This window comes from Microcaecilia unicolor, chromosome 6 (assembly GCF_901765095.1).
Source record: "Microcaecilia unicolor chromosome 6, aMicUni1.1, whole genome shotgun sequence".
Classification (NCBI taxonomy): domain Eukaryota; kingdom Metazoa; phylum Chordata; class Amphibia; order Gymnophiona; family Siphonopidae; genus Microcaecilia; species Microcaecilia unicolor.
Genome location: NC_044036.1, coordinates 25,152,614 through 25,174,585, shown reverse-complemented (window position 1 = coordinate 25,174,585; position 21,972 = coordinate 25,152,614). Strand labels below are relative to the sequence as shown.

General features: G+C 43.6%; 1 protein-coding gene across 3 annotated transcripts in view; it reads left to right on the top strand.

Annotated features, from left to right (window-relative positions):
* The window catches only part of EPS15 (epidermal growth factor receptor pathway substrate 15), a 251,598-nt gene that overhangs the window by 210,135 nt on the left and 19,491 nt on the right, over window positions 1-21,972 (top strand). For 2 of the 3 annotated variants that reach the window (XM_030207237.1, XM_030207236.1), the window contains exon 24: window positions 2,684-2,871. In XM_030207237.1, the coding sequence (XP_030063097.1) occupies window positions 2,684-2,871 (188 nt within the window). Of the gene's footprint in view, window positions 1-2,683; window positions 2,872-20,549; window positions 20,615-21,972 lie in introns of all 3 variants that reach the window. The other variant, XM_030207238.1, reaches the window with a different exon arrangement.

Sequence of the window (21,972 nt, the reverse complement as noted above, 5' to 3'; positions counted from 1 at the left end):
AACTGAAAAAAACCTATAAACAGACAGTTCTACTTAGCTCTTCAGGAATGATTGTGGTCATAGATGAATTAGCGTCCTGTGGGGATCCCCATCCGAAGTGTGACTAAAAACGCGATCATAGTATGCACTTCTCCCTAAAACCGGGATTGAAGTCCATCACTCGGTGTCTTATTGTCGCCGGTTCCCTACATGCTGGCATGTTTCGCTCATAAGCGTCCTCAGGGGAACCATGTTAGTATCTAGAATAAAAAATCATTATGTATAGTCACATAAAGTAAATTTCAGTTAGATAACTATGTAACTTAGTCTCATAAATGAATCAGAGTCTTTCAATATAACTTTCCAGCTGACCTGTTGCAAGACTCAACAGCTTCCAACCTTGTACCGACAGGACGCCGGTGCATGCGCAATGCTTCTATAGTGACGTATCACTCAAGCTCTTCAAACTTATTAAGTCAACCAATCAGTCTTTCTATTTAGGCCACGTGGGGTGACGGTTTGCCATTGGTAGATCAGACTTTTTTCTTTGCGAATCAGGATAGAGGCAATGTCTCCTGTCATATTAGCTGGAATCTGATTTAATACCACAAACCTCAAATCCGTCACTTTATGATGCAATTCTGCCCAGTGTGATACCAGTGGAGCATCTTTTTTTCTGATTCCTAAGACTGCTTAAATGTTCTGCTATGCAATCTTTAATACTGCGTCTTGTTTGTCCAAAGTACCACTTTGAACAAGGACATTTAATGCAATATACAACTCGTGCTGACTCACAGTTGGTGTTGTGTCTAAGTGTATAATCTTTTCCCGTGATCGGATATTTAATCACGGAATGAACATGAAGCAGAAGGATAGATGCACTGATTCAAACTTGGCCACGAAAAGAGTTACTGTGTCTTGTCACCTCTTCCAGTGTTGGAACGTCTAGTGAGGAACAGTGAACCTGCCTGGGCGAAATGCATTCTAGTGGACCAAAGTGGCCTCAGAGTCCTTTTTTGCTGACTTTGTCTAGTCATAGATCAGCCTCTCTGGCTTCTTCAGCACAAAGGTCTGTCTTTGCAGGGGCTGGTGATAATGGACAATCCTGCTACCTTTTATTTTATGGCTTGGCTCTTGAGAGGAGATATCTGAGAAAAGAAGATTATTTAGATGTACCCTGCGCTTTCCCACTCATGGCAGGCTCAATGCGGCGGGCAATGGAGGGTTGTGACTTGCCCAGAGTCACAAGGAGCTGCCTGTGCCTGAAGTGGGAATCGAACTCAGTTCCTCAGTTCCCCAGGACCAAAGTCCACCACCCTAACCACTAGGCCACTCCTCCACTGTTGCTACTATTTGAGATTCTACATGGAATGTTGCTATTCTCAAATGCACTCGATCAGCAGCCCCTCCTTACCTCTCTACCCTCATCTCCCCTTACGTTCCTACCCGTAACCTCCGCTCGCAAGACAAATCCCTCCTTTCAGTACCCTTCTCCACCACCGCCAACTTCAGGCTCCGCCCTTTCTGCCTCGCCTCACCCCATGCTTGGAACAAACTCCCTGAGCACATACGCCAGGCCCCCCCCCCCCCCCCCCCCGCCCATCTTCAAATCATTGCTCAAAGCCCACCTCTTCAATGTTGCCTTCGGCACCTAACCACTACACCTCTACTCAGGAAATCTAGACTGCCCCAACTTGACATTTCGTCCTTTAGATTGTAAGCTCCATTGAGCAGGGACCGTCCTTCTTTGTTAATTTGTACAGCGCTGCGTAACCCTAGTAGCGCTCTAGAAATGTTAAGTAGTAGTAGTAGTGGAATAGCAACATTCCATGTAGAATCTCCAATAGTAGCAACATTCCATGTTGAATCTCCAATAGTATCTATTTTATTTTTGTTACATTTGTACCCTGCGCTTTCCCACTCATGGGGACAATGGAGGGTTAAGTGACTTGCCCAGAGTCACAAGGAGCTGCCTGTGCCTGAAGTGGGAATCGAACTCAGTTCCCCAGGACCAAAGTCCACCACCCTAACCACTAGGCCACTCCAGTAATAATTTTTTTCTAGTTTCATGTTTATTATTTGAATTACTGCAGATAAAATATAGGCTCTCATATGTAGAGCTGTACATAGATGAAATATCTTTATCTTTTTTTGTGCTTCCGCAAATGGATTAAAAGAGAGACTAAAGCTGGTGGTCTGAGTCTGAGTATACGATGCAGTCTGTTAAGAATCCAGATATATTCTGCTCTCATGTAGGATCTAATTTAAGCTCTCCACAAACACATCAATTTTATCTGCTCATAAAATGCACTTTACAATTATGTTTGATCTTGCCTTATTCGAAGTTTTTTATATATATTTTCTTGAATCCCATAAGTTCTCTCTCTCTTATTTATTTATTTATTTATTTATTTATTTTAGAGATTCAGATTGGCAAAAGTTCTTGCTGTCCTGTCCTTGGCTTAATTTTTTTTTTCATATGTAACTTGCAAGTTTATGGGGTCTTTTAAAGTAGGCATATCATTATTTTCTATCAGGTGAAGATTTTGAGAAAAATTGGGCTAAATAAACTGCTAGATAATCATAAGACTTGAAAAAAAACGTGTGTATTTTTTACATTTTGCTGAAACTGATATGCATTTCTATTTTTAATTCCATCTATTTTGTATGTCACTGGCTAGATTTATTTTGCCATTTTCTCTAGGAAAGCAACCTACGGTCAACAAACTTGAATTGTCTGATTCTTGTAAAAGGAACGATCCCTTTCAGCCTTTCATTCCTAGCAGCAGTGTTCATACAGAAGCTGAAGCAGATCAGTTTTCTGATCCCTTTGCCCCCACAACTTCCAGTAAAGAGGCTGTTGAATCAGGAAATTTTGCTAACTTCAGTTCTGTAAGTATAAACAGTCTTTGGAAAAAATAAGATGCAAAAGCCCCATCATCTTTCTGAAAGCCCTCAAATAGAATGAAAGAAGCCATTTTTATCACATTATTATTTATGGGAAGAATGTTTACGTATGGTGTATTGCTGCTGTTTTGTGGAGGGTATTGTATTGTATTACTGTACAAATAGGCATTTATTTTAGGAAGGGTTTTATAGTTTCTACAAATCTGAACTTTCAGTAGCAGCTTCAGTAATTCAGGCTGCTGATCTCGCAGTTTTAAGGTTAAAAAAAAAAAATCAGTTTGGGACTTCAAGTCATATTATGGTCAGCATAATGCACATTCCAACATGTGTCTTAAACTTTCTTGGCTCAATAAAAGCTGTGCATTCTTCTCACAGTATTAAAATGGACTTGTGAATAGAAGGGCACCAAGCACTACCCTTCAGACTGTGTAGGTCCATTGAAAGGGAGTCCATTGTGTTATTTAGAATGAGCCAGACATTCATGGGTCCTTTTACAAAGCTGTTGGAAGGCTAATGTACGAGTAACGCGTGCTAGATTGTCACTACCGTCGGGGTAGCACCAGTACCTGGCGGTAATTCTGAGTTTGGCACACACTGAATCCCGCAGTAGAAAATATTTGTCTATTTTCTACTGCAGGGTACGTTCCTGGTGGTAATTGGCAGCATGGCCACGTTGGCACGCACTGCGTGGTTACTGTGCGGGTAATTGTGAGCCCTTATCACTAAGGCAATGGCTAGTGGTAAGGGCTTAGGCCGTAAATAAGCACGCAATAGTTTTAATTTTTGTGCTCGCCCATTAAAAAATGGCATTTTTCCCAGCCGCAGTAAAAAGTGGCCCAGCATGCGCCCAAAAGATGCGCCCACGTTACCACAGGCCAATTTTCACTGCGGCTTTGTAAAAGGACCCCTCAGATCTTTATAATTGCTTGCCATCCTTCTGTTCATAAAAAAATATTAGTATGAGAGCAGATAAAGAAGACACAGTACATTTGTTGACTGTTGTGACTGTGTGATCCTGTTGATTTTGAAGCTTCTTGTTGCCAACCCTTTCAAACACAAGGCACACCTATATTGACAAAAGTGCATAACACAGAAACTCCATGGAGTAGATAATGTGGACATGGAAAGGATTAATATGACCAAAAGAAAAGCTAGGGAAACACCGAAGAGCCCCACTAGAGCTTAAGAAGATTCAGGTGAAGCTCAGGCGATGGAGTAGTTTTGTACAGTGTGTATACTGCACAAAAGAGGGCTTGGTTATTCATGCCTTACATATGCTGCCTGTTAATTCCCATGCTCCAAGACTCATGTGATATCTGAGAAAGAGAGGAAAGTAGGAATACACATGTACTAAAAACGGAGCTCTGGCATGTGTAAGAGCCACTGCTGATCAGCACCAGCTGAAGACACCAGCAAAGCAAGACTCTCCACATTTCTTGGCATGGCGTTTTGGCCATTATTTTTGACAAGTGAAGACTAGGGATGTGCCATTTGTCGTCACCCATTCAGTTGATTAAGATGTCATAAAACCTTTTCTCCGAGGACAAGCAGGCTGCTTGTTCTCACTGATGGGTGACGTCCACGGCAGCCCCTCCAATCGGAATCTTCACTAGCAAAGTCCTTTGCTAGCTCTTGCGCGCCCGCGCGCACCGCGCATGCGCGGCCGTCTTCCCGCCCGAAACCGGCTCGAGCCGGCCAGTCTTCTTTCGTCCGCACTCAGTACGGCTGTGTTTTTGCCGTGTCGAGCCCCGGAGAGTCGACCTCGCGCGTCCGTTATCTTAATCGACGTGTTTTTCTTCGGAAAAGTTCTCTTTTCGTTCGGAAAGTGCTCCGAAAACCCTCTTGGGTTTCGTTTGCCCCTTCCCGTATTTCCAGTTTTTGCCCCGGTAAGTTTTCTTTCGTCGTCGGGGTAGGCCTCTTTTCGGCCTCGGTCGAGATTTTTCTCCCTTAAAGTTTTGGTGCTCAAATTCGTCATTTCGGATTTTGATGTCGCCGGCGTGATTTTTCCGCCCATGACATCGAAGCCTTCCAGCGGCTTCAAGAAGTGCACCCAGTGCGCCCGGGTAATCTCGCTCACTGATAGGCACTCTTCAGTGTCTGGGGGCCGAGCACCGTCCTCAGAACTGTAGTCTGTGTTCCCTGTTACAAAGGCGAACTCAGATAGCGAGATTGGCCCAGTGGAACGTTTTGTTCTCGGGCCTTTCGTCGGCATCGGCACCAGGGTCATCGAGTGCATCGACGTCATCAGCGTCCAGACGCCAGTGCATCGAGTGCATCGAGGCATCGGCCCTCTGCATCGGCGCCGAGACATCGGATAGCTGCATCGACGTCGGTGGTACCGGGACCTCGTCTCCTGATGTCGTCGGACGGTGGTGCATCGTCAGGAGTGCAGGTGAGGGCTGTCCATTCCCCTGCTGGTGGTGGTGAGCCTTCGGGTGGGTCTCCCCCTACCCTGAGGGCTCCTGCGGTACAGCCCCCCCGGGATCGACCTGCTTCGACCTCGGCCCCGAGGAAGCGACGGATGGATTCTACGTCCTCCTCATCGGTGCCGGGGAGCTCCGGTGACATGCTTCGGAAGAAATCGAATAAGCATCGACACCGGTCTCCTCCCCGCGTCGGCACCGAGAGCTCTGGGTCGCCGAGGGACTCGGCACCCAGCAGGCATCGGCACCGAGAGGACCGCTCACCCTCTGTTCAGGAGGTGTCGATGCGCTCCACTCTGGACAGCCTGGAACAGCCTCCACGCCCGGAACAGGTTCTGACGTCGACGCCTGCATCGGCCTCCATGCCTTTCTCTGCAGCCGCTCTGAACGAGAGCCTCCGGGCCGTTCTCCCAGAGATTCTGGGAGAGCTGTTGCGCCCTACCCCTCCGGTACCGGCGGTGCTTGCGCCTCCGGTACCGTCGAGCGTGGCGCCGGCTGGCCCATCGCCCGGGGTGAGGTCCCCGACGTCGGTACCGCGTGCGGTGCCGACTGCGGCCACCTCCCAGGAAGGCTCCCCGACTACGTCGGCGGAGGGAGCTTCGCCGATGCGGGCGAGGGAGTCTACCTCTCGACGCCCCCATCGTGGACGTGGCTCCACGGAGTCGAGCCGGGCGAGGTTGCAGACACAGGTCCGTGAACTTGTGTCTGACACCGAGGGTGAGGCCTCGTGGGAAGAGGAAGAAGACCCCAGATATTTCTCTGACGAGGAGTCTGAGGGTCTTCCTTCCGATCCCACTCCCTCTCCTGAGAGACAGCTTTCTCCTCCCGAGAGTCTGTCTTTTGCTTCCTTTGTCCGGGAGATGTCTACGGCCATCCCCTTCCCGGTGGTTGTGGAGGACGAGCCCAGGGCTGAAATGTTTGAGCTCCTGGACTATCCTTCTCCACCTAAGGAAGCGTCCACTGTTCCCTTGCACCATGTCCTGAAAAAGACATTGCTTGCGAACTGGACCAAGCCACTAAGTAATCCCCACATCCCCAAGAAGATTGAGTCCCAGTACCGGATCCATGGGGACCCAGAGCTGATGCGCACTCAGTTGCCTCACGACTCTGGAGTTGTGGATCTGGCCCTAAAGAAGGCTAAGAGTTCTAGGGAGCATGCTTCGGCGCCCCCGGGCAAAGACTCTAGAACCTTAGACTCCTTTGGGAGGAAGGCCTACCATTCCTCTATGCTCGTGGCCAAAATCCAGTCTTACCAGCTCTACACGAGCATACACATGCGGAACAATGTGCGGCAGTTGGCGGGCTTGGTTGATGCTCTTCCCCCTGAGCAAGCCAAGCCTTTTCAGGAGGTGGTCAGGCAGCTGAAGGCGTGCAGAAAATTCCTGGCCAGAGGGGTGTATGACACCTTTGATGTTGCGTCCAGGGCCGCTGCTCAAGGTGTGGTGATGCGCAGGCTCTCATGGCTGCGTGCCTCCGACCTAGAGAATAGACTCCAGCAGCGGATTGCGGACTCGCCTTGCCGTGCGGACAATATTTTTGGAGAGAAGGTCGAGCAGGTGGTAGAGCATCTCCACCAGCGGGATACCGCATTCGACAAGTTCTCCCGCCGGCAGCCTTCAGCATCTACCTCTACAGGTAGAAGATTTTTTGGGGGAAGGAGGACTGTTCCCTACTCTTCTGGCAAGCGTAGGTACAATCCTCCTTCTCGACAGCCTGCGGCCCAGGCTAAGCCCCAGCGCGCTCGCTCTCGTCAGCAGCGTGCGCCTCAGCAAGGCCCCGCGGCTCCCCAGCAAAAGCAAGGGGCGAGCTTTTGTCTGGCTCCAGCAGAGCATAGCCGACATACAAGTGTCAGTGCCGGGCGACCTGCCGGTCGGGGGGAGGTTGAAAGCTTTTCACCAAAGGTGGCCTCTCATAACCTCCGATCAGTGGGTTCTCCAAATAGTCCGGCAAGGATACACCCTCAATTTGGCCTCAAAACCTCCAAATTGTCCACCGGGAGCTCAGTCTTACAGCTTCCAGCACAAGCAGGTACTTGCAGAGGAACTCTCCGCCCTTCTCAGCGCCAATGCGGTCGAGCCCGTGCCATCCGGGCAAGAAGGGCTGGGATTCTATTCCAGGTACTTCCTTGTGGAAAAGAAAACGGGGGGATGCGTCCCATCCTAGACCTAAGGGCCCTGAACAAATATCTGGTCAAAGAAAAGTTCAGGATGCTTTCCCTGGGCACCCTACTTCCCATGATTCAGGAAAACGATTGGCTATGCTCTCTGGACTTGAAGGATGCCTATACACACATCCCGATACTGCCAGCTCACAGACAGTATCTGCGATTTCAGCTGGGCACACGTCACTTCCAGTACTGTGTGCTACCCTTTGGGCTCGCCTCTGCGCCCAGGGTGTTCACAAAGTGCTTGGCTGTAGTAGCAGCAGCACTTCGCAGGCTGGGGGTGCACGTGTTCCCATATCTCGACGATTGGCTGGTGAAGAACACGTCCGAGGCAGGAGCCCTGCAGTCCATGCAGATGACTATTCGCCTCCTGGAGCTGCTGGGGTTTGTGATAAATTACCCAAAGTCCCACCTTCTCCCGGCGCAGAGACTCGAATTCATAGGAGCTCTGCTGGATTCTCGGACGGCTCGTGCCTACCTCCCAGAGGCGAGAGCCAACAACTTGTTGTCCCTCGTCTCGCGGGTGCGAGCGTCTCAGCAGATCACAGCTCGGCAGATGTTGAGATTGCTGGGCCACATGGCCTCCACAGTTCATGTGACTCCCATGGCCCGCCTTCACATGAGATCTGCTCAATGGACCCTAGCTTCCCAGTGGTTTCAGGCTGCTGGGGATCTAGAAGACGTGATCCACCTGTCCACGAGTTTTCTCGAATCCCTGTATTGGTGGACGATTTGGTCCAATTTGACTCTGGGACGTCCTTTCCAAATTCCTCAGCCACAAAAAGTGCTGACCACGGATGCGTCTCTCCTGGGATGGGGAGCTCATGTCGATGGGCTTCACACCCAAGGAAGCTGGTCCCTCCAGGAACGCGATCTACAGATCAATCTTCTGGAGTTGCGAGCGATCTGGAACGCTCTGAAGGCTTTCAGAGATCGGCTGTCCCACCAAATTATCCAAATTCAGACAGACAACCAGGTTGCCATGTACTATGTCAACAAGCAGGGGGGCACCGGATCTCGCCCCCTGTGTCAGGAAGCCGTCAGCATGTGGCTCAGGGCTCGCCGTCAAGGCATGGTGCTCCAAGCCACATATCTGGCAGGCGTAAACAACAGTCTGGCCGACAGACTGAGCAGGATTATGCAACCTCACGAGTGGTCGCTCAACTCCCAAGTGGTGCGCCAGATCTTCCAAGCGTGGGGCACCCCCTTGGTGGATCTCTTCGCATCTCGAGCAAACCACAAAGTCCCTCAGTTCTGTTCCAGGCTTCAGGCCCCCGGCAGACTGGCATCGGATGCCTTCCTCCTGGATTGGGGGGAGGGCCTGCTGTATGCTTATCCTCCCATTCCTCTGGTGGGGAAGACTTTGTTGAAACTCAAGCAAGACCAAGGCACCATGATTCTGATTGCTCCTTTTTGGCCGCGTCAGATCTGGTTCCCTCTTCTTCTGGAGTTATCCTCCGAAGAACCGTGGAGATTGGAGTGTTTTCCGACCCTCATCACGCAGGACGAAGGGGCTCTTCTGCATCCCAGCCTCTGGTCCCTGGCTCTCACGGCCTGGATGTTGAGAGCGTAGACTTTGCCTCTTTGGGTCTGTCAGAGGGTGTCTCCCGCATCTTGCTTGCTTCCAGGAAAGATTCCACTAAGAGGAGTTACTTCTTTCTATGGAGGAGGTTTGCCGTCTGGTGTGACAGCAAGGCCCTAGATCCTCGCTCTTGTCCTACACTGCTTGAATACCTTCTGCACTTGTCTGAGTCTGGTCTCAAGACCAACTCTGTAAGGGTTCACTTTAGTGCGATTAGTGCATACCATTACCGTGTGGAAGGTAAGCCGATCTCAGGACAGCCTTTAGTTGTTCGCTTCATGAGAGGTTTGCTTTTGTCAAAGCCCCCTGTCAAGCCTCCTACAGTGTCATGGGATCTCAATGTCGTTCTCACCCAGCTGATGAAACCTCCTTTTGAGCCACTGAATTCCTGCCATCTGAAGTACTTGACCTGGAAGGTCATTTTCTTGGTGGCAGTTACTTCAGCTCGTAGAGTCAGTGAGCTTCAGGCCCTGGTAGCCCAGGCCCCCTACACCAAATTTCATCATAACAGAGTAGTCCTCCGCACTCACCCTAAGTTCTTGCCAAAGGTCGTGTCGGAGTTCCATCTGAACCAGTCAATTGTCTTGCCAACATTCTTTCCCCGTCCTCATTCCTGCCCTGCTGAACGTCAGCTGCACACATTGGACTGCAAGAGAGCATTGGCCTTCTACCTGGAGCGGACACAGCCCAACAGACAGTCCGCCCAATTGTTTGTTTCTTTTGATCCCAATAGGAGGGGAGTGGCTGTGGGGAAACGCACCATATCCAATTGGCTAGCAGATTGCATTTCCTTCACTTACGCCCAGGCGGGGCTGGCTCTTGAGGGTCATGTCACGGCTCATAATGTTAGAGCCATGGCTGCGTCGGTAGCCCACTTGAAGTCAGCCTCCATTGAAGAAATTTGCAAAGCTGCGACGTGGTCATCTGTCCACACATTCACATCTCATTACTGCCTGCAGCAGGATACCCGACGCGACAGTCGGTTCGGGCAGTCAGTTCTTCAGAACCTGTTTGGGCTTTAGGATCCAACTCCACCCCCCGAGGGCCCTGTTTGTTCTGTTCCAGGCTGCACTCTCAGTTAGTTGGTAAATTTTTTAGGTCAATCTCAGTTATGTCCTCGCCGTTGCGAGGCCCAATTGACCATGGTTGTTGTTTTGAGTGAGCCTGGGGGCTAGGGATACCCCATCAGTGAGAACAAGCAGCCTGCTTGTCCTCGGAGAAAGCGAATGCTACATACCTGTAGAAGGTATTCTCCGAGGACAGCAGGCTGATTGTTCTCACAAACCCGCCCGCCTCCCCTTTGGAGTTGAGTCTTCCCTTGTTTCTCTTTTGCTACATACGAGACTGGCCGGCTCGAGCCGGTTTCGGGCGGGAAGACGGCCGCGCATGCGCGGTGCGCCCGAGAGCTAGCAAAGGACTTTGCTAGTGAAGATTCCGATTGGAGGGGCTGCCGTGGACGTCACCCATCAGTGAGAACAATCAGCCTGCTGTCCTCGGAGAATACCTTCTACAGGTATGTAGCATTCGCTTAGTGCATACAAAGTAGATTTAATGCATATTAACCAGCAAATTAACATGTGTAAGGCTTATCTGATGCACATAAAAAAAATTGCATTCATAGGTAAAAACCAAGAAAATAGTCATAGAGGGGTGAAGCAAAAAATTGTTTGCTTGGGATAGGGCAGAAAACCTAGAGCTGGTCCTGCCACTGGTATCTCCTGAGATGCTGAAAGTAGAAGTACACAATAGTCTGGACCTGAATGTCTGGCAGTGGTGGTAATTTTTTCATGGCACGCCTGATCAGGTCTGAAAGCACATTAGTGTGCCGTTGCACAGTTGGTTGGGAAATAATGTTCTAGAGGTAGGTCAAATCTGACATAGCAAGGATTTCAATCTAAAATTGACTGATTTGTTTTCTTTAGAGATAAGTACTGCACTCACAGAGCTAGCTGAGCTGCATAACTTGCTTCCTTGTAGTTCATCTGAAAGACACAGACAAATCTGTTAATGCACTTACTGACACAGTGGTCAAAACAATTCCTTTCCTGTGAAAAATAAATGAGAAAATGGATGAAGTTATACCAATTAATAAAAAACGTGTTTTTTTTTGTTTTTTTTTTTAACAATAGATACAGAGGGTAATTTTGGAACAGGGCACCTAAGCAGGAGAGGTTGGGGAACCTTAGCTTATATAATTGTCTCCTTCAGATCAGGTTAATGCAGCAGTAATTGGTTGTACCTATTCAGTGTTACTCATACAATTAGATAGCACTTGTATTCAGGAAAGCCACTTAGGCATATACGTTGCACCTGTTTTATAAGGCAGCATATGCACCTGTGTGCCTTTTATATATAAAATAGGTTTCCAGAAACCTCCTGCGCAATTGCTAAAGCTATTGGTAGTTATTTTCCTTACTCATTAGTTTAAGGCATAAGCTACTGGTAGTTAAGGGCCACAAAAATGCCTTCCTTTCAGGATCACCATAATAAATATTCATCAGAAATATTTGAATATATTCAGACTGAAAATCAGGTTGATTTGCATAGCTTAATTACCTAGAAAACTGGAGCCTTGAGGACCCCCCTCCTGTGTAGGGTGATATGTCATAATCTGTTGATAATGCTTTAGTTTACTGTGGTGTTCCAAGTCGATTTACTATTGAATTGAAATCAGCTTTTTTAAAGTCCCCTCTAAAGCATCTTCCATTCTACAAATTCTTTTCCTAAAGAAAGATAAAATTTCCCACCGTGGTTTCCAGGGTTTATTTCCTTTCATTTAATGTGTTACCCCAATATTTAATCACTATCTGTAACAGAATAGATCAATACAATTTTTTTTTATGTAGGCCAGTTTCTTATCCATTCATCAAACTTACTCAAAATTTTTATCACTCGATTGGCTCTTCCAATTCAGTCATTAAACAAAAATGATTTTCTGACCAGTAATAATTTATGCAAATAATCTACAGGAAAACATGAACAGACCTGAGAATCAATTCCAATTAAAGGCCACTTGGAAACAATTAAGATTGTCTGTGATGGAAAACTTCTGTTTTGTCTAGAGATGCCAGCTCTGTGCATGTTATGCTAACTTTTATATTGCAAAAATAGTGACCTCAAACTTTGTTATATACATAACGCATATATATATAGAGAGAGATATTATATTATATTCTTAAAACTAAGATATTTGTTCATTGCATTGAATTTGTGCACAAATTATTTCTGAGAGTTCTGTAATATGAATTACCTCTTCATCTTAGAGAGATTGTTATCCCACATGTCCCCTAACTCGTGTAAGTTTTACAGATTTCCACTACAGGCAGAGCACATGATATGCACGATGTTTTGTACAGGCTTTTTCCTGGATGCCAGGCATTGGTTTAGCTGTCTGTTACAGGAAAGCCCATAAGAATTGAAAGTGCTTTGCAAGATAAATGTACAGGCCCTAGTTGCTTACGGGGGATCCTTGCATGATGATTGGTTCCTCTAATGACTGTTTAGAAAAGGTTGCCTATGTGCTTGGCAATATTTTATACATATTTGTTCTGTTCTATTCAACTGCTTATTTTCTTGTACAAAGAGTTTGTGCCAAGAAGTGTGACATTGGTTTAGGTGATGTTTACAAATGTTCATATTATACAACATTTCATTGTCATTTGTGAACTAATGTTTTATCATAGATTTTGTTTACTTGATTGTAATAAAAAAAAGAAAAGAAAGCAATACCAGTGTTCTTATCTTGTTTCAGTTCTTTATGCAGGCCTTGCTAAATCACTTTACCGTCTCTCACTTACATGTTTCCATCATACTTCTTATGTCAAACAAGGTAGATTTAGTCAAAACAGCAGGCTTGTCCCCTTTTACCTTGCTATCTCACTCAGTAAACGATGACAGTCATAATCTTGGAATTTATTTTGTATTTTTCCTCTACAAGATCCCTTAATTCTTTCCCATCCTAGTATCTTGAGGGACTCACCATGCATACTTATATAGTCCCAGATGACTTGACCCCAGTGTGTCTCCTCAGTGTCCTCTACTTTCTTCAGCACTGAAGTTAGGATGCAGTATTTCCTGGCTTTCTCTGTAAGAGCAGACCTGAAGATCAATAAACAAAAGAGAGAGAGAGCAACTAGATTTCAAGACTTAACACTCCCTTTGTCAGGTCCAGAGGGGATGCAGATTATTCTGTTTTGTATTTGCAAATGGGAGAGTTAAATGTCAGTGGAGGAGTGGCCTAGTGGTTAGGGTGGTGGACTTTGGTCCTGGGGAACTGAGGAACTGAGTTCGATTCCCGGCACAGGCAGCTCCTTGTAACTCTGGGCAAGTCACTTAACCCTCCATTGCCCCATGTAAGCCGCATTGAGCCTGCCATGAGTGGGAAAGCGCAGGGTACAAATGTAACAAAAATAAAATAGATACTATTGGAGATTCTACATGGAATGTTGCTACTATTGGAGATTCTACATGGAATGTTGCTATTCCACTAGGCTGCGCAGGCTTCTGTTTCTGTGAGTCTGATGTCCTGCACATACACATACACATACAGAAGCCTGTGCGGCCACATTGGTGATCTGCAAGGGCCGACTTCTACATGGAATGTTGCTAGTGGAATAGCAACATTCCATGTAGAATCTCAAATAGTAGCAACAGTGGAGGAGTGGCCTAGTGGTTAGGGTGGTGGACTTTGGTCCTGGGGAACTGAGGAGTTCGATTCCCACTTCAGGCACAGGCAGCTCCTTATGACTCTGGGCAAATCACTTAACCCTCCATTGCCTACCGCATTGAGCCTGCCATGAGTAGGAAAGCGCGGGGTACAAATGTAACAAAAAAAAAACAAAACTCCTGAATACTAGTCAAAAATATATTGTTCAGTAAAATGGTATCGCCTTTTCTTTTTCACTTTTATTTCTGTGCATTTAATTGGGCCATTAATGCAGTATTAGATTCTACCCTCTTATTTGCTCATTCTTTAGCATTTCTGACTCCAACTTGCCACTGGAGCAGAAGCATGAATTGGAAAATAACACTTGCAATGTAGTTTTTCTTATTCAGACACAACTTGATTGTTAACCACTTTGCTTGTTTTTTTATTAAAAGGTGGTATATCAGGAGTTTAATAAATCTAAACATTAATGTCCCCTTGTTGCCAGCATTTCTCTCAGTGTTGAAAAGTTTGATTTTTGCTTTCGTTTTTATTTGCAAAGACTTGTGTATGTTTGTTCTATAGGATTATTTGAATTTTCCAAAAATGTTTGCTGTTTGTTTGTTCATTAGTTACATAATGGGAAATGACAGCAGCTGAAAACCATCCCTTTATTCCAGTCCATTTTAGTTTGAGATAATTTATTTAGTAAACTGTAGGGGGGAGATGATTGTAATTAGACATTTCATTCTCACGATCTCCTTTTTTATTCAGATATTTATCTTTTCAATTATGTATTTGAGTATGAGACTCATGCTGTCAATTAATTTATTATTCATAGATTCATTCTTAGATACCAGAGCAATTAAAGTGACTTACAAAAATACCTAAACCTTAATCAGCATAAAAATACAAAGAAAATATACATAGATTCTATTCATTGACTCATGTTTAGAATATCCCATTGATATGCCTTTATTTTCCTTTAGTACTATGCTGCAAAGGGGTTTGAGGACTTTAAGCAACTACTGTTCCATAGGCTGAAAGTTTTGAATTGATTTGCTAGAATCAGTCATATCACACATTTCTGATTTGTCATACTGATTATCTGTCCTACTTTCTTTTGTTTCATATGCTAAAGCCTTGAGGAAATTTAGCAACTGTCAGTCACAGATGGAGACAGTAACTTATATAGGTGAACCATAACTCTTTTAGACTTCCTCTGCAATCTGGTCTCCTACAATCTACACACTGAATCAGTGAACAGACATTGCCGTCTATAAATTGAAAGGCTCACTTTCCATGATGAGTGCATAATAATGACATAGAATGCTTCTACATTAAAAAAAATTTCTCTGATATATTCTTTTGGGTGCTTAATGATCCTGCAAGACTTAGCAGAGATCTGTAGCAAGAGATTGGAGCAGGCTGTGTTAAGACATTTTTTTCAAAAGAAGAGAGAAACATTTTAGCTTATCTATCTTTTAAATTGACCATGCTAAATTGCTTTTTTAATGCCTTAGTTTGTGCTAGTTTATTCCTGGTGGCTGTACCCTCTACGTTTTTATTTTGCGAGAATAAGAGACATGCACTTTTTTGTTAAGCCTGTAACCTGTTTCAGTCATTCTTCTCAAAGTAAATGTTTAATTTATACTTTATTGTATTAGTGGAAGTATTGCTTTCAAGTAAACAAAATAGGACCATTTCCTCTTCCCTCCATATTCACCCACCCTTTCATCATTATTTACCATAATCTATAGTGACTACAATCATTGAGTAGGAGTAACTTGTAAAACCTCACTTTCCCTTAAAACAAGGTAACAGCCATAATAATAATATGATGTATGGTGAGGATTGTTCTGATTAATGCCTCTCTTTTTCTAGAAAAAAGGTGCTCGTTCTCCCATGCAGGGCTGTCAAAGGGGCAAGTGACCGCTGAGGGGACCTACTCCCACAATAGCCACACCCCCTGCAACCAACCACCGAGCTTATATTATACCAGTGCTTAGAACAAACCCTGCACAGAAACTATATACTCGTAAAACACCTCACCTTGACTATCCTTTATAACTATAATGCCAAGTCCTTTTGGAAATCCATGCTGATTTCCTGCAGCTCAAGGTTTCATCATTCTAAGGGGCCCTTTTACTAAGCTGTGGTAGGCTCTATGCGAGTGCAGTGTGTGCCAAAATGAGACTACCATCAGGCCAGGGCGCCCTCCTGGCAGTAATTTCAGATTTGGCACGTGCCCATAACGCCTAGATTATTTATTTCCACCTATGCACGCCAGTTTCGGTGGTAATCGGCACTTGGCGTGCGCCGACCGGTCACCGTGCATGTAGCGTGTGAGCCTTTACTGCTAGATCAATGGGTGGCGTTAGGGCTCAGGCCGGTTTTGGGCATGCACTGGTTTCATTTTTACCGCAGGCCCTTTTCCTGTCCGATTTTTAAAAAAAAACCCTCATTTTTTGTAGATGCGGTAAAAACTGGCCTGGCATGCATCCAATACATGTGGCTACACTACCACAGGTCACTTTTTACCGCAGCTAAAAGGACCCCTGAATGTTTTCTATCAGTTTAAAACCGCCCATAGATACTCTTGAAATAGTTTAGTTGGGGAATACATACAAAAACCCAGCAACAGTGTCCCTGCCAAGACATTCCGGGTATATATAGTACAAAGAGGAAGACTTCAGATATTCCATCACAACTGAAGAACAGCAGTTTAGACTTGGACAAAAAGTTAATAAGCATAATATTGATAGTTTTAACTTATATTGATACAATCACAAATTTCTAGTGAAAGCCAAAATGTTAAATCAAACTTGGTGTGCACCCACTAAAAATACAGACCATAATATCCATTTTCTCGCAATAAAGATGATTAGGAAGACAGTTAAACCTTTTAATTGAACCCTAAAATCTGATGGCTATTGAGCAGTTGACAACCTAAAATGTTTACTTAATTAGTTAGGAACTTTTAATCCGACAAAAGGATGGATCTTGGGTCAGCAGCACTAAGAAATGTACCAATACAATTGCAAAATTGTAAAGAACCTTTTCAACCTCAATGTCACAAATACCCTTATGTAACTAAAACATACTTAGTTTATTCATACACTTTTCATATGGACTATATACAGTGGGGGAAATAAGTATTTGATCCCTTGCTGATTTTGTAAGTGTGCCCACTGACAAAGACATGAGCAGCCCATAATTGAAGGGTAGGTTATTGGTAACAGTGAGAGATAGCACATCACAAATTAAATCCGGAAAATCACATTGTGGAAAGTATATGAATTTATTTGCATTCTGCAGAGGGAAATAAGTATTTGATCCCCCACCAACCAGTAAGAGATCTGGCCCCTACAGACCAGGTAGATGCTCCAAATCAACTCGTTACCTGCATGACAGACAGCTGTCGGCAATGGTCACCTGTATGAAAGACACCTGTCCACAGACTCAGTGAATCAGTCAGACTCTAACCTCTACAAAATGGCCAAGAGCAAGGAGCTGTCTAAGGATGTCAGGGACAAGATCATACACCTGCACAAGGCTGGAATGGGCTACAAAACCATCAGTAAGACGCTGGGCGAGAAGGAGACAACTGTTGGTGCCATAGTAAGAAAATGGAAGAAGTACAAAATGACTGTCAATCGACAAAGATCTGGGGCTCCACGCAAAATCTCACCTCGTGGGGTATCCTTGATCATGAGGAAGGTTAGAAATCAGCCTACAACTACAAGGGGGGAACTTGTCAATGATCTCAAGGCAGCTGGGACCACTGTCACCACGAAAACCATTGGTAACACATTACGACATAACGGATTGCAATCCTGCAGTGCCCGCAAGGTCCCCCTGCTCCGGAAGGCACATGTGACGGCCCGTCTGAAGTTTGCCAGTGAACACCTGGATGATGCCGAGAGTGATTGGGAGAAGGTGCTGTGGTCAGATGAGACAAAAATTGAGCTCTTTGGCATGAACTCAACTCGCCGTGTTTGGAGGAAGAGAAATGCTGCCTATGACCCAAAGAACACCGTCCCCACTGTCAAGCATGGAGGTGGAAATGTTATGTTTTGGGGGTGTTCCTGTGCTAAGGGCACAGGACTACTTCACCGCATCAATGGGAGAATGGATGGGGCCATGTACCGTACAATTCTGAGTGACAACCTCCTTCCCTCCGCCAGGGCCTTAAAAATGGGTCGTGGCTGGGTCTTCCAGCACGACAATGACCCAAAACATACAGCCAAGGCAACAAAGGAGTGGCTCAGGAAGAAGCACATTAGGGTCATGGAGTGGCCTAGCCAGTCACCAGACCTTAATCCCATTGAAAACTTATGGAGGGAGCTGAAGCTGCGAGTTGCCAAGCGACAGCCCAGAACTCTTAATGATCTAGAGATGATCTGCAAAGAGGAGTGGACCAAAATTCCTCCTGACATGTGTGCAAACCTCATCATCAACTACAGAAGACGTCTGACCGCTGTGCTTGCCAACAAGGGTTTTGCCACCAAGTATTAGGTCTTGTTTGCCAGAGGGATCAAATACTTATTTCCCTCTGCAGAATGCAAATAAATTCATATACTTTCCACAATGTGATTTTCCGGATTTAATTTGTGATGTGCTATCTCTCACTGTTACCAATAACCTACCCTTCAATTATGGGCTGCTCATGTCTTTGTCAGTGGGCACACTTACAAAATCAGCAAGGGATCAAATACTTATTTCCCCCACTGTATATAGGGGGGAGACCTCAGGTACCCAGCAGTACAATGTCTTTTTGCTACACATATATATAGGGGTGGGGAAAAGACCTCAGATACAGAGAGATCGTCAAACGCTTCAAGGTTACAATGTCTTTTTCCTCAAGAGTGTGGGTTTTGTTTTGACACAACGAAGCTATTGCGAAACAGGTCCTGTTGAGATCTAAAGCAGATAAGTGCTGGGTTTTGCCTTTTTGAACATTCAACACATTAGTGATGGTGTCCAAACTATGATTTTTATGAAGTGTTGTAAATTTTGCATTTGGCTGTATCTCTATACACTGGGTATCAGATTTTTTTCCCCATCCCTATGTATATACATATGTAAAAATATGTCCATTGGAAAAGTGTATGAAAAAACTATGTTTTTGTGATATTGAGGTTGAAAAGGTTCTTCACATTTTTACAATTGTACTTTATTAATTAAACATTTTTTCATGGGATGTCCAAAATCTAAAATACAAGCCAAAAAACCAAAGGATTGTTTTTATACCCTAAATTTAATTATAAGAAGCCTATCTTTACACTCCTCATAGCAAAATGCCATAAAAAGCACACATGATTTTAAAGAAGGAAAATTGAGAAAAATGGGAATATTTGAGATCTAAAGTTTGGGATCAAAATTATTAGTATACTGTAATGCTCTTCGTAGTCTAAAGTCCACAACACTCTGAAACCAATTTTTTTTCTTTTGTTTTTTTGTCTATTACATGACATCTTAATAGGACAACTATTATACAAAGCAGAAATCTTAGCTGAAATTTAGTGAATTCCACTTTAGAGACTAATGGTTGGCTAATATACTGAAAATATGTTCTCTTAGTCTATCTCAAAACATCAATGAACCAGATCATGTACATTCCCTAGAGACAGTCGTTTTACCAAACAATACCAAATCTATACTTTTACTAAGCAGAGCAAAGATCTACTGTCAACAACCAAAAATGCATCTAGTAAGTGTCATGGTATCCATATTTGACATGATGCTATGTACCTAATTTAATATTAGAATTCATCAAAATTGGTAAGAGCCTTGACAGTTTCCAGGATTGACCTGTCCTTTAAAAACAAATAAACAAAACTCATGTATCCAGAAGGTACATTTGTGGTTGTAAGTCGCATAGAAGTTAAAACAGGAGGGGGAAGTAACTCTGGAAACAGTTTAAAGGGCACTAGTCCAAAGAGGAGAGACTTCTTCATATGAATATATTCAAACTAAGAGCACTATTTAACTCTTATTAGAACTCCAGAATGTCAGGTAAATATTAGTTCAACTCTGACAAAAATGTAGCACAACGATATAGCTATGAAGGAAATGAATTTTCTGATGGAAAGAAAAATACTTATTAAATTCATAAGTTATTCATATAGAAGGCGAAAAAATGTGACAACAGATTTCAATCGTATCTAGCAGAGGGGAAGAGCGAGTTTTTTTCAGTGTAATGCATCTTTGCCAATGAATACCACTCTTGGTTCTCTTGCAATCATACACAGATGTTTGATTAATATCTTTTTTTGACAGTCACATTTTGGGATTTGAAAGTGATTTTAAACAAAGCCAGTGGAGGCCTCCTTTTGAACTATTAAGGCTTTTAGATGTCCTTTTCTTCATTCTTTTTTCTTTTCCTTCCTTTTTTTTTTTTGAGTCTTCCTTGTCTTTTTGATTGGAAGAATAAATTAGTCAGGCTTTCACACTTTTTCAAAACTTAACACTGCTTCTATATTTAGCAAGAGATTGTGTTTTAAATGTTACTGATAAAAATATGAAAGGAAACTTTGCTAAATGTTTAAGAGCATTAAAATTGTACTTACAGAGAACAAATTAGAACCTTATTCTATATGAAGCAAGTAGCGGTATTTCATAAAGGTAGTTAGCATCAAAACATAATATGCGTGTTGGTAATCAGTTCTTTTTAGAAGTTTATAAAATGTTAAGACAGACCAGGGGGATTTTTTAAAATGTACTTTTCAGAACACTAGAAAAGTAGTGTTCGCCTTATATCCTATTGAGGATAGATACAAAGCAGTAGCTTGGAGTTCCATTCATAACTCCAGTAAATACTACAGAATTGATAAATGTCCTCCTCAGATGCCGCACGTGGAAGAAGGGTACTATAAGCTGCAGTGAACACCATCCTTTAAAATACTGGTATGGTAAGTACCATGGTGCAGACTAGAGTAAGAGTAATATAGCATGCTCTTTTTTTTTTTTTTTTTTTGCCGTCAAACTATTCTGCTAACATTTTCCACATTCCATAATTTAACATTGCCTAGAACTACTTGCAGTGGGGTGGGAAACTGAGGCCTTGTGATGGTTCTTCTGAAGCTCTTCAGCCTTTTTTGGGGCGGAGTGGTCGATATACCCTAACAGTAGCACTCTACCCATGATCCAGGAATGGTCAGTATACCCTAACAGTAGCATTCTACCTGTGATCCAGATCGGTGTGAGAGTTAATAGAACAGTAATTGATAGAGTAAATTCCTGTTCTTTCTTTGAGTTGCTGTATAATTTTTGCATATCATAAATATTTAATATACAGCAGTCATAGTCTCTTCACATCCTATTTTCTTTGCCTTTATCTACTACATTTGCCACTGTAAATGTTGATGTAATTTGCTGTTTTACAGTACTCTAATACATTAAGCCTTTATTGTCATAGCAAGCATCCCAAGTTAATAGTCAAAATCGAGTTTGTTTTTCACGCCTCTACTGCTTTATACAATATTTTGACTCTTCATAGCAATATTTTATAACAAACACTTTGTAAGCATTTGCTTGGTCAACCCCTACAGTATGAAATACCCTGTTGATGAGCTTCAGATTGGAGAACGATGGTTTGAAATTTAGGAAGCTGACTAAAGCTTTTTTTTTTAGCAGGTTTATGAATCTATTTTGGATGTTTTTATGAGTGTTTGTTAATTTTTGTAATTTGTCTTTTTTTTTTCTTGTTTAGTATGTTTCTACTTTGTGCCCCATAGGGGAATACTGATGTGCAATCTATATTTATTAGCCACCTTTATGAAGAGAATCACCCAAATTACAGTGTGTGTGTATATATATATATATATATATATATATATATATATACAAACACACTTTAGTTTGGGTGATTCTCTTCATAAAGGTGGCTAATAGATTACAATAAATAAAATATTAAATAATGTAAAAGCATTTCTTTTCATTTTCATGTGTTTATTTTCATGCTTTTGTCATTTTTTACATTCTCTTTTTTATCTCCATATAAGTAATTACATTCATTTTTCTGGTGTTCTGTACTTAATGCTTAATTTTTATTTGATAAACATTAAAATATTCTAACAGAGGACCAGATTCTATTTATGGCTCCTGAAAAATTGGTGCCCAAAAAATTACCGCCTAGCTATAATCTTTAAACCGTGCCTAGATTTAGGTGTAGTTTATAGAATACGCCTTGTGGCCATGACAGTACCTAACTCTAGGTGCATCCATTTACTTCAAGGAGAACTCGGTATAAATACTGGCGCCTAAGTTA